At 35.6% G+C, this 13,618-nt stretch overlaps 1 protein-coding gene across 5 annotated transcripts in view; it reads right to left on the bottom strand.

Annotated features, from left to right (window-relative positions):
- The window catches only part of CENPC (centromere protein C), a 62,267-nt gene extending 49,834 nt beyond the window's left edge, over positions 1–12,433 (bottom strand). For 4 of the 5 annotated variants that reach the window (XR_012493705.1, XR_012493707.1, XR_012493706.1 and 1 more), the window contains exons 1-5: positions 12,166–12,433; positions 7,301–7,347; positions 6,088–6,158; positions 5,311–5,405; positions 3,661–3,766 (exon numbers count right to left, since the gene is read on the bottom strand). Coding sequence is in view for 2 of the 5 variants with exons in the window: in XM_019748069.2 (XP_019603628.2) it covers positions 3,661–3,766; positions 5,311–5,405; positions 6,088–6,158; positions 7,301–7,347; positions 12,166–12,183 (337 nt within the window). In the remaining 3 variants the exon portion in view is untranslated. The remainder of the gene's footprint in view (positions 1–3,660; positions 3,767–5,310; positions 5,406–6,087; positions 6,159–7,300; positions 7,348–12,165) is intronic. The other variant, XM_019748068.2, reaches the window with a different exon arrangement.
- Positions 12,434–13,618: the final 1,185 nt, after the last annotated feature.

Raw genomic sequence — 13,618 nt, 5'->3', positions numbered from 1 at the left:
TGGGTAGTGGGGAGGGTGATTGTTTAATAGGTACAGAAGTTTGGTTATGCAAGATGAAGAAGTTCTGTGGATGGATGCTGGCGATAGTTGCACCAATTCCTCAAAAACCAAACTATAAAATTCTGCCAAGATGAGATAAATAACCTAAATAATGCTATAACTATTAAATAACTGAATTTGCAACTTAAAAGCTCTTGAAAAAGAAATATCATGGACCAGATGATATCACTGGAAAATGTTATACCAAACATTCAAAGAAGAATTAAAACTAACTTTATACAATCCCTTCCAGAAATTAGAAGAGGGAATTTCTGAATCATTTTATAAGTTGAACAGCATTACCTTGATACCAAAACCATACAAATATAGCACAAAAAAAGAAAACCACAGATCAGTACCTCTCATTAACTTATGTGCAAAAAATTCTCAACAAAGTTTTAGCGAATCATATCCAACAATGCATAAAAATTCGCAATACATCATAATTGACATTTATAAACAAGCTACTCAACAGAATATTTTTCAAGTGTCCATGAAACATTCATAAAGATAGGCAATATCACAGGTCATAAAATAAATCTTCACGAATTTAAAAGAAATGAAATCACATAGTGTATACTACTAAGCCACAAAGGAATCAATATTAGAAATCAGTAACAAAGAAAACAGGAAAATCCCTAAGCACTTAGATTAATGCACTCCTAAATAATTAATGGGTTAAAAAGGAAGACTCTAAGTATATTATAGAGATATATAAAAATGAAGAGAAAACACAACACATCAAATTCTGTGGTCTGCAGCTACAGCAATACTGAAAGGGAAATTTATACCACTATATGAGTACATTTGGAAAGTGTATTCACTTAGCATACTGTTGCCAAGGTTCTTCCACATTATAACATGCATCAGAACTTAATACCTTTTCATGGCTCTACACATACACACGTTGTTTATCCATTTATCTGATGGACACTTGTTTCCACCTTTTGGGTATTGTGAATAATGCTACTATGAACACTGGGTACAAGTATCTCTTTGAGTCTGTTTTCAATTCTTTTGAGCATAAACCTAAGGGTAGAATTACTGGGTTTTATAGCACATAGCAATTCTAGATTTAATTTTTTGAGGAACTACCAAACTGTTTTCCACAGTGGCTGTACCATCTTACATCACCACTAGCAATACACGAGGGTTCTAATTTATCCACATCCTCATCAACTGTTGTTTTCCTTTAAAAAAAAAACAAAAAACATTCTAGTATGTATAAAATTGTATCTCCTCTGATGTATCTTTTGATTTGCATTTCTCTAATGACCAGTAATGAACATCTTGTAATGCTTTCATTGACGATTAGAGTAATGTCCATTCAAGTCTTTTGCCCATTTTTGAGTTGGGTTGTTTATTTTTGTTGTTGAGTTGCAGGAATACTTTATATATTCTGGATATAAAACCTTTATTAGATATACTATTGGCAAACATTTTCTCCAGTCTGTGGCTTATCCTTTCACACTATGGACAGTGTCCTACAGACTACCATATTTGAAGTACATAATAAATATATAACACATGTTCTCATGAAGAATAACATAAAAATGTGAATTCTCACAAAATAACTACACAAATTAAAAGCAATTCTAGTTAGACTCCCAACCAAATTTTATTGGGAATTAGATAAAATTAAAACCTCACGGGGAAAAAAAGAAGGTCTGAGAATGGCAGAAGAATAACAACATTAGCACATATTAAAAATCTACAATTAGTAAAACAATATTGTGTTGACATTAAGAATAAACAAATAGACCAAAATTCAAAAGTATATTGAATGAGATGTGAGATTTAATACATGATAAAAGTAGTACATTCAGAAGGGAATGAATTATTTAATTAATAAATGGACCTGGCACAACTGACCATCTGGAAGAAAATAAAATTATAAGATTATGTCACATAATATAGCAAAACAAATTCCAGATAGATAAAAAATTTCAATTGAAAAAAAAGATGTTTCTCATTTGTTTCTTACCACAACTTCTTTATCCATGGGTGGGGGGTGGGAGATGAGGGTAAGGGGGATCAAATATATGGTGATGGAAGGAGAACTGACTCTGGGTGGTGAACGCACAATGGCATTTATAGATGATGTAATACAAAATTGTACACCTGAAATCTATGTAATTTTACTAACAATTGTCACCCCAATAAATTTAAGAAAAAAAAGATGTTAAGGTGAAAATCTAAGATATTTTGTATACCATTCACACATTTGACAACTGAAATTTAAAAATTTACCTATCATAGAGTTAAAGATACTATAAACAAAATTTGTAATAGTCAAGGGATCATTTGGAAAAACATCTGTGACACAAATTACAGCTAAATAATTACAGATATTCGATTCAAAGATCACTCATAAATAAGAAAAAAACAAATGGGCAAAGGATATGAATAGACAACTCAGATAAAAGCAGATGCAAATAGCCAATAAACCTATAAAAAGGTGTTCAAACTCAGTAGTAATCATGGCAATAGATACTAAAGTAACAATGATATGATTTAATACTGATCAAACTGGCAAAAAAGTAGAACAGTAAAGAAACTATCAGATAAAAGGTATAATACTTTCTTACATTGTTGGTGTAAAAGAAAATCATAAAAGCCTCTTATAAAAGTATGTGGCAAATACACACACACACACACACACACATATTTATATATGTTTTCATTTAGGGGCGCTAATGAAGGTATGGAAGGATTCAAAGGTCTCCTCGGCATATGATGGGAATAATTATTAGAAGCTTTCTCTTTTAAATCTTTGACTCTTACCTCAAATGAAGGACTTTTCTAATTTAGAAAATGCAAACAAAGAAAACTTTAAAAAGAAGCAGCACACATAATTCACTCAATCGCTTCTCGGCCTTTTGGCTAAGATCAAGTGTGCATAATTCACTCAAGTAAATGGAACGAAAGGAGGAGAAAAGTAACAGTGACTATATATATATATATATATATATATATACACAAATATCGAATGATTATGATGTAAACCTGAAACTAATTTAATGCTATATATCAATTATATCCTTATTTAAAAAAAATGCCCAAGAAGTCCATGGAAAGTTCCATGAGGGAAGGAATTAAGGCTTCGTGTCAGCAACCAGCTCACATAAGCAAGTGATCTTGGAAATAGCTAGCCCCAGTCAAGCCTTCCCAAGACTACCACACAGGCCAATATCTTGACCACCACCTGACAGATTTCAAACCAGAACCATTTAACTAGGCTGTACAGAAAATGTGTGAGATAAAAAATGATTATTGTTGTTCTAAAATAAAAATCTATTTGAAAACTACTAAAGCTATAGTCCCCATAATTTTTATTTAATGTCTCTTACTACACCCTACTTAGTAAGCAATGCTCCTACCACTAAAACAAAGAAACAAATAATCAAATAAAACTTATTAGTCATGTTTAAAAAATAAAACAAAAAACGCTGACCATGGACTTGAAAGGGAATCATAAACAACTTCATTTCACAATTCTGCCTGGGCTGACCCTGACTTTGTCACTCAAGGCAACATACCACCGCCTATAGGCACCGCCTTCGGCATTTGTAACTTTTTAAATATATCTAGGCAAATAACACCCATGGGCATGCCACCAACCTGATTCCTTCACAGCTTCACTTGGTTCTATAGTGAACTGCAGAGAGGCTCCTTCCTTTCTTGAAGAAACTGGAACTGACTCTGGATGGGATTTCTGGCACCGGGCCTAAAAGGAATAAAATATTAGATCTACTCTATTAAAATTATCCATATTGATTAAATATATTTGTTATTAAATTGGAAAAAAAATGTTTTAAAAAACAATAAATCAACTGATGGAGCTGTATACTTTAATAACTACTTTAGAAAACTATTTGGCATTATCTAATAAAGTTGAAATTTCAAATAATCTATCACAGAAACAATGCTGCTCTGGACAGCAAAAACCTATTCAGAGAGAGACTGGATAAATAAATTATGGGTATAGTCACATAACAAAATCACATATACAACAGTAGAATGAATAAACTACAACAACATGAAAAAATTTATTATGTTAATCAAAAAAGCAAGCTGCAGAAGTATATAATAATCCCATTTATGTAAAGTTCAAAATAAATGCAAAACTATGTAACACTATACCTATATGCGTATACATACACACACACAATATATAGTATTTAGAGATTCCTTCTATGCAGGAAAGAACATAGCAGGCCTAATCATTTAAAAGGCCTGCTTACACTACCCTTAGTTGGCACCTGGGGACTCTGACTTTCAGAATGTTTCCTCCATTACCAACTGATAAGGTTGTACCTGCTATACCAGCCTGCCAAGACTGTTGTATAAACAATCTGATTTATGGTGAACACCTGCCGTTTCTGTTCAGGGAGCATAGAATTTTGTGGGAAGAAGGTGCATCTATGTCACCTGCCTCCAATAAAAATAGCTAAGTCTCAAAAGGCTTCCCTAGTCAGAAAGACTGTACTTTTTATTTCATTTAGTGCTGGAGGCAATGAGTGCACTCTGTGTGGCCCTTTGGGGAGCACAGGAAGACTGACAAGGATTCCTCCCAACTCCGCCTGATGCTTCTTTCTCCCTCACTGATCTGACTGTGTATCCTGATTATGTGGCTATAATAAATCTCAGTCACGAGTACAACTATAAGCTGAATCTCCTGAGTCCTTACAGTAAGCACCCAACACGTGGATGGTAGTGGGACCTGTCACAAGTAGTGGAAGAAGTACTGACACAAATGTCAGCATATACCCACATGTGGTAAAAACTACAAAATAAAGGATGAGAATGATAAAACTGAAATTCAAGAGAGTGGTTACCTCTGTGCAGAGAGGAGAAGCAGAAAAATGGGATCAAAAAGGGGCATACAAGTATAATCAATAAAAGACTGATTTCCCAACATAGCAATACATTGCTTTGGTTTTCAGAAAACAACCAAACTTGTCAACCTGGATTAGAAATTTCAATAGTTGCCCGCTTTCCTGAAAACCTAACTTAAGTATTATTTTAGAAGTGAAGAATGTTTGTTATAATTTGATAATTCAAATTCCCAGATCTCTAATTTCAAACATAGGAAATGTCAAATCAAAATTTTCATAAATACCTTCAAATTTTATAGAAAAATCAATGGAAATATAAGATTCCTTTTTAAAAATAAGACTTACCAAACAACTAAAGTGTACCTAACTACATTGTGTATTGCTATTATTAATATTAATATTAAACCTGTACCAGATTTTCTTTTTGCCTTACCTCTCTGCTTGGTGACCTAAGACAAGTATCTTTTATTTTAGGTGTTGAATAAAGCACTGATTTTGTAGTATTTGTGCTAAAATCATTGGCAAGACCTAAAAGAAAAGTAAGAAATTTGTAAAAGGAAGTACAGAATAAAATCTTTTGGTTACAATTAAAAGCAGCCCTATAGGACATGTGAGGAACTCTGCTGACTCTCTAAACACAATTAGCTTAAAAGAAATAGACATCAATTCTATATTCAAATGTTACTAGAAGGCATCAGAAACTAAAAAAGACAAACATGAGACTGAAGAACTATGTGCTAGACCTTCTTTGAGAAACTGTATAGAAGATACTTTTCCATGATCTGTCTTTATTTCTTTGATTGGCCTATTCTCTTACTCAAATACGTTCTAATGCTGACCAATATACTTAGAAAAGGTTTTGCCACTTCTTTAGATAGGGGTGCAAATCACCCAACATTATTTCAAGCTCTGCAGTGATCCCAAGAATTCTGTACATTTATTTCTATTTTCTATGAAACGCTTTCTCTTGCCTATGGTAATTATGTATGCATTTCTAGACTAAGAGAATCCAGTATGAACTAAAGAGAATGACAAATTATTCCCATTTTTGCCAGTATAATCCTCAGTGTTTCAAAAGATACATGAAGGATTGCACATGTACACTCAAAACTCCTGGGAAAATTTTTCACATGTATTTTAATGCTATAATACGATAAATTTACGTTTTTATCCACCCACCCCTCAAAGTCCATTTGGAAATGAAGCTTACTTTTTTCTTCAAAACAGTCTTCTAAGATTACCAGTATGTTTTGGCCTTGCCCCATATTAATGTCAGGTACCCTAATAAGAAGGAAAGAAGGAAGAATGTTAACATATTTCCCAAAGATATGTCATTTAGGTTACCAACTACTTTGAAAATTCCTTATCACATTATAAAATGTTAATTTACCTAATGGGGAAAATATCACCTTTACTATCGGAGGACAAAATAAGTACTTGAGAGTTCAAGCATTCCCAGAACACTATATGAAGTAGTATGTCCTTATCTACATTAATAATTATACTCCTTGATTGAACAGCCACGTCTAAAGCTATTTTAGGTTAATGCTGTATCTAAATAAGAATGTAAACTTTTTTAAACAAATCCATTCATTTCTGAAATGCTTTTTTAATAATTAAGTTCATAAGCCCTAACAACTCCAAGTAACAGTCTACCCTACAAGTTCTCAAATTACTTTTGATTCACTATCATTAATCTAAACAGTAGCTTACAAATCAGTATAACTTTTTAATTAAAAATTATATTGAGATAATTATAAACTCACATGCAGTTATAAGAAATAATATAGAAGAGATCTTTTGTTCACTTTATTCAGTCTCTCCCAAAATGCAAAACATTTTGCAAAACTTTAGTATACTATCACAACCAGGATACTGATATTGATACAATACACCAATCTTATTCAGATTTCTCCAGTTCTACATGTACTCATTTGTGTGTTTATGTTTGTACGTATGTACTTAGTTCTTTACAATTATCATATCTGTAGGTTTGGATACCACCACCAGTCAAGATACTGAACAGTTCCATCACCAGAAAGATCTATCTACTGCCCTTTTATAACCACACCCACCTTTTCTTTTAGCCCCACCGAACAAGCTGCATCTTTCTAGTACCATTTAATTCATTCTACAGAATGCTTTCTTTCCCCATGGTGTCATCAGTCATTACTGAGACTGCCTCGTCCAGGTCTATCATTTGTCAGGTGAATTTCTTTTCTCACTGCCACTAAGTCACTGCATTGCTTGCATTAGTATTTGTCTGTTAGTATAATATAACTAAGATTACTATAATTAATTCGTGGGCATAGAAATCATTATTTTACTCAGAGGGAATGTCTTTCCTTTATTCATTTAAAAATTCCACTTTCTGAAGATGGGACTGAAAATCATCTTAAACCATATGTAAGTATATAAATCACCCAGGACATCGGCAAAATCTTCTTCTGTAGCCACTTTTGAGGTGATCCTGAAAGAAAAGAATATCATCAATTTGGTTTTTTTGTTCAAAATATATTCAAATACAACTTATCTTCAAAGTAATTTCACCCCCAATATGAGCATGACAGAAAATTTAAGTTCTCCCTGTATTCATTGAGCAAGTATTTTGTTAATTGTCTATTATAATACCTTAAAGAGGAATTTTTCTCGATCAAATGAAAGAGAACTTGCCTCATATCTGTTCCCAAACCTCTGCTTGTACTAGTTCCTCACCCTGGGATTTATTTCATCTTCTTCTTCCTCTTCCTCTACATCCCCCCACACCTCTTCCATCACCAACATCCTAACTATCTGGGCTTCCAAAAATTAAAGTTGGTTGACTAACAATATCTACTTATTTCCTTTCCCTGTAGGTAGATCCCTCTAAAATAACAGTAAAGGACTAAAATGGCCTAAAACAACAATAAAAAAAAGAATGGAAGAGAGGACCGCCTATACACAAAAAAATTTAATCTTTCCGAAGATGGAAAGCATAGGTGATGAAACAGAATGAAAGCAGTAGTAGCCTAAAGTAAGCTCAGAGGATACCGTCCTTGGTAAGGAGTGAAACCAATCTGCCCAGGGGAAAGCCATAACTATGTAGAACTACGAAACTGAAGACCTGAAGTCAGAAAAGAGTAAGAAAAGGAATAAAAACAGTGCAATTAAAGAAAATCTATAAAGAGGACAGTAGATCTCCACTTCACTAATCCCCATAAACACATAGCTTAAAAAGAGTAGTCTACTGTCTCTTTCTTAAATATCACCAGTATGTATGGATTACCAGACATCTAAAACAAAAGAGGAAAATCAAGATACAAATTTTAAAAATGACAAAGTAAAAGGACCAAGAGGAAAGCAATATTAAGGATCGGAAAGCAGAAAATTTCAAAAACGAGAAAACTCTAATCAGTACCTTCAATAGAGATTTGAGATAATACTGGACTCAAAACTAAAGTGGCATACTATAAACACTAAACAGAGAGGAAGAAAAACTCTTAATAATTAAAAACATGATTGCCTAAAATAAAAACAATTATGAAAAAATTCTTTGGGTGGGAGAGGAGAGAAAAAAGACAAAGAAGAGATGGAAAAATGGAGAAAGAATAAAACAAAGAAGATCCAAAAGTTAGGAGGTCCAACTTATGACCAACTTCTAAACAGAACAAAGAAAAAAGAGACGTACTCTAAGAAAATATACTCGAATTTCCCAAATCAGTAGGACATGAACAGCCAGCATAATGAATTTAAGATCCTTACCTAGGAAGTTACAGTGAAATTTCAGAAAAATTGAGGATGAAAAGATCCTAGAATGTTTGCGAATGAAAGAGAAAAATAGGTAACCCCAATAAAGAAGCAGTCCTAATCAATGGGAACCACAGGAAAAATAAAATACACAGACAAGCTATATTGGAGGTCAAGAGCATATCTGAGATACTTTGGGTCCTATATTTTAGTTGTAAAATCTATAAAGTGAAACTAGTTACAAATTGGGTAGCAACAGGATGAAGTACATGCTTTTAAAAGTGAAAATATTATCACTAATACCAAATATTTATTAAGCCTCACTGTCACCTGGCCCAATGGGATATGGATGACCCCACCCCATGCGGACACTCTTTACCCTGTTCATGCTCTGACATCCTGAGTTGGGACACTCTCCTGACTCAACTCTTGCTCCTACACACTGCTCTGGGCCACTGCCATTTCCTACCCATCAGGACCCCTACCTTACTTGGCACCACCTAATGGCCCTTGGATTGCATTATTCAGGAAAATGAAGACCGCTATCAGATTTTAAGAAACTTGAGAGCAGAGACTTTGTCTTAAGCTAGTTTATGTTCTTCCCACAGCCTTGCCTAGTGCATTGTATATCACACATTTAATATCTTTTTGACATACCAAATAAATAAGGCCAAAACCTTATGAGATAAAAAAATATCTTTCTTTAAAGGTGAGAGTTTCACAGAGCCTCTTATCCTCAGGAAGTAACTAAGGAGCAAAGGATAAAATATATTTTACAGGTAACAAACTAAAGAACAAAGATATCTAACAAGTCTCCATTCATTATTTGATGAAAACTAACTCAAGCACTTTGGTCTCTGTCCAGCACTCAGCATTCTGAAACTGAAGTAAAGCTCTGAGAATGTTAGTTAACAACCTTCTCAGGCCTCATTCGAGGCCACTCTTCTCATAATTTCACACAATAAATTAAAAGATCCATCAAATTTGCACATGTTTTGGAACAGTAAGTAACACCTGTTAAGTACTCTATTCCTCTTTTAAATAGAAAAAAATAAGGATTAGATAGTTTATTCGTTAGAATACTAATTGAGGACCTACTACAGGGCCAAGTGCAATTTAGAAAACATGTGATGAACAAGACATGGTCTCTTAATTCTAAATTAAAACTTAGAATGCAAAAAATTTTAATTTTCAAAACAAATGCACACTCAAAAACTGCCAATTTCAACTCATTATTCAGTCCATTTCAATTTTAGTTTCTTCCATTCACTGTGAGATTATGTTTCTCAAAGAAAAAAGCATACAATTCAGCAGTTTCTAAACCCCAGCACTACTAACATGGACTGAATGACTGTTGTCAGGGCCCATTCTATGCATTTCAGGATGCTTAGCAGCATCCCTGGACTCCATCCACTAGGTTCCCTGAGCACCCCTTCACCCACCCCCTCTCAGGACAACCTGAAATCTTTCCAGACATCATCAAATGTCTCGTAGGGGGTTAAAACTACTCCCAGTTAAGAACTACTAAAAAAAAAAGAGACGTACTCTAAGAAAATACACTCGAATTTCCCAAATCAGTAGGACATGAACAGCCAGCATAATGAATTTAAGATCCATACCTAGGAAGTTACAGTGAAATTTCAGAAAAATTGAGGATGAAAAGATCCTAGAATGTTTGCGAATGAAAGAGAAAATAGGTAACCCCAATGAAGAAACAGTCCTAATCAATGGGAACCACAGGAAAAATAAAATACACAGACAAGCTATATTGGAGGTCAAGAGCATATCTGAGATACTTTAGGTCCTATATTTTAGTTGTAAAATCTATAAAGTGAAACTAGTTACAAATTGGGTAGCAACAGGATGAAGTACATGCTTTTAAAAGTGAAAATATTATCACCAATACCAAATATTTATTAAGCCTCACTGTCACCTGGCCCAATGGGATATGGACGACCCCACCCCATGCGGACACTCTTTACCCTGTTCATGCTCTGACATCCTGAGTTGGGACACTCTCCTGACTCAACTCTTGCTCCTACACACTGCTCTGAGCCACTGCCATTTCCTACCCATCAGGACCCCTACCTTACTTGGCACCACCTAATGGCCCTTGGATTGCATTATTCAGGAAAATGAAGACCGCTATCAGATTTTAAGAAACTTGAGAGCAGAGACTTTGTCTTAAGCTAGTTTATGTTCTTCCCACAGCCTTGCCTAAGGATAATCTCTCCTCCCTCCCCGTGTGTTTTAAATGGATTATGATGCAAAGTCAATTAGAACTAAGACTCAAAATAGATCTAAGGTTATGACAGGCATTTGAAAAGTGAACTGTGGTCAAGAGAATGAGCAGACAAGGCAGGCTGAGATAAAATATTTGCAAAAGACACATCAGATAAGGGTTGTTATCCAAAATATACAAAGAACTCTTAAAACTCAATAAGAAAAAACCAATTAAAAAATAAATGGTCCAAAGACCTTAATAGACACCTCACCTAAGAAGGTATACAGATGGCAAATAAACATATAAAAAGATGCTCTACATCACATCATCAGGGAAATGCAAATTAAAACATGGTACCACTACACACCTCACTACACTCCTCTTAGAATGTGATAATGTGTCAGTTCATCAATTGTAATAAATGTCATCACTCTGGTGGACAATGCACGTGTGAGGGCCAGGGTGTATATGGGAAATCTCTCTGTACCTTCCTCTCAATTTTGCTGGAAATCTAAAACTGCTCTAAAAAAAATCAAGCTGTTTTTTTTCCCCCAAGAACTGTGGGCATTTGGTAAATGTTATTCCTTCTCTTCCTCCAGTATTCCTTTATTATGTATAATATAAACAATGTATGCGCTCACAGTAAAAAGTACGCATTATACAATACTTGAATACATCTCTTTATGCATACAAATATAGCTTTATATAAATGGGGCAGTACATCGATGCTGAAGACGCTCTTAAAAAGGGAAATAAAGTAGAAGATACAAGTTTAGGATGGGGATGACATGGGTTATGTATTACATCGTAACCGTAAGCGATGTTTGCAATGTGGAAGAGTGAATAGAGAGTAAGTTCAGAAACATGTAAACAAAAAATGAGTTCCCTCCCCCGTCATTTACAGCTTGCACCCTGTAATAGCTGCCCTTCAGAAAACTTCATCCGTAACAGATGCTCCATAAATAATCTGCTTCTCTAGACTGCGTGTCTGAGGCAAAGGAACACTTTAAGGCATGTCAATACTTTTATGGACAGAAAATTACTTGGAAAACTAGGAATTGAAGTTAGGCTACAAAGCAGAAATCACAAGATTCTCTACAGAGAAAGATGCCATCACGGCCGGAATTACAAGAAACCTTGAGAAAACAATACAAGTAAATAAACTCTGGCTATCGGCACACAATCACTCCAGATCTCAAAAAATTCGCGCGGCTTTCCCACTGAAATCCCCAAGAAGTCAGAGCACCGGCCCAAAGTTTCATTCTTCCCCGCCTCGGGCGCGAGGGCCTGGGGCGGCCGGACTCCCATCCGCCAGAAGGTGCCGGGACTCGCACTTACCAGACCTGACGCAGCCATGTTCCGGCCCGGCTCGCCTGCGCAGGGCGTTTGGGGTGGCAGCCCTCCCAGGCGGCGGCTTGAGGAAGCCCAGCAATGCCAGAGTCACGAGAGGGGCAGCTAGGCGGCGAACCAGGAGCGCCAGGGAAGTGAGAGGCGGCAGGAGCAAAGAAACTTGGGACCAACCAGAGCGCACCCGCGATCCTCCTCATTTATTGGCTTGGACTTAGGTAAACACCGGTGTCTAGCGGCCTCCACAGTTTGAAACAGCTGCACATGCGCAAAACAGACCGCGCCACCCAATAGGAAGAAAGCCGTTACAAGCCTGCGCGCTCCTTGTTCCCGCCCACAGTTCCGCCCTTCGCAGCCCCGCCCCACGTTCTTCCCGTAGCCGCGCTGCGTCCTCCCGTAGCTCCTTCGTCTCCGTACCGTAGCTTCATTTTCCCTCCTCCCCACGCGGAGGCTGGGCATAAACCTGGGCTTTCACTTGGGAACCACTGTCTTAGGAACGTTTTTCTCCCTTTGACTTTTCAACGATTCTATTATAGAGTAAAAAGTAATTTTATTTTTTTATTGAATGTGTGGGTAATATTTGCGTGATGCATGTATGACTTATGTACGTGTATATCATTTAAGCATGACGTCCTGAAAGGAGTACTAGATCAGGAGTCTTGAAACCTGCAAGTGACTAGCTATGTCCTCTAGGACAAATTGTGGCAGTGTTCCGCTAATTTCCTTAACTATATACGTAATGGGAAAGCTAAATTAGATTCTCTGAACACTTCTTTCTACATTTTATGATTCTACCAAACTGTATCCTATTTCTATGATTTAATAAAAACTCGCATGGGAATGTTAATCAAAAAATACATTAATTATTGAATCATTAATTAAGAGTTGAGCTAAGGCCATTTTTTTTTGGTAGGGAAGAGAGATTACAAATTAAATCAGAGAAGCCCGAGTTCCACTACACTCCACTAATTCTGCCATATTGAGCAAGTTAATTAAACTGTTTCTCTGTAAGTCTGTTGCCAATCAGACTTCATTATATAATTTGGTGTTGTCACATTTAGAATAGATAATAAAAACTGTCATTTAGTGAGCGTGTACTATTTGCCAAGTTCTATTCTAAATGCTCTACATGCAGTAACATTTAATTCTTAGAACATTCCTATGAGAAGATGATTAATATTCCTATTTTATATATAACACAACAGGGACAGGGTTTAAGTAACTTACCCAAGATCACACTACCATTAAATGACAGAACTGGGGATGAACCCTGGTATTCTGACTCCAGAACTGAGCATTTAATCACTATACTTTTCACCTCTCCGTGGGAAATTTTAGCAAGCTCAATCATAGCTGTAGGTTTCCACATGTACAATTATATCCCTCTGCTTCCACTGGAAACAGTAATTCTCAGAGGTATTTTGAGAAACTTGAAATGCAATGA

The sequence above is a fragment of the Rhinolophus sinicus genome, linkage group LG02 (assembly GCF_036562045.2).
Source record: "Rhinolophus sinicus isolate RSC01 linkage group LG02, ASM3656204v1, whole genome shotgun sequence".
NCBI lineage: Eukaryota > Metazoa > Chordata > Mammalia > Chiroptera > Rhinolophidae > Rhinolophus > Rhinolophus sinicus.
Note: the sequence above shows the minus strand (reverse complement) of the source record. Positions and strands in the feature narration are given on the sequence as shown.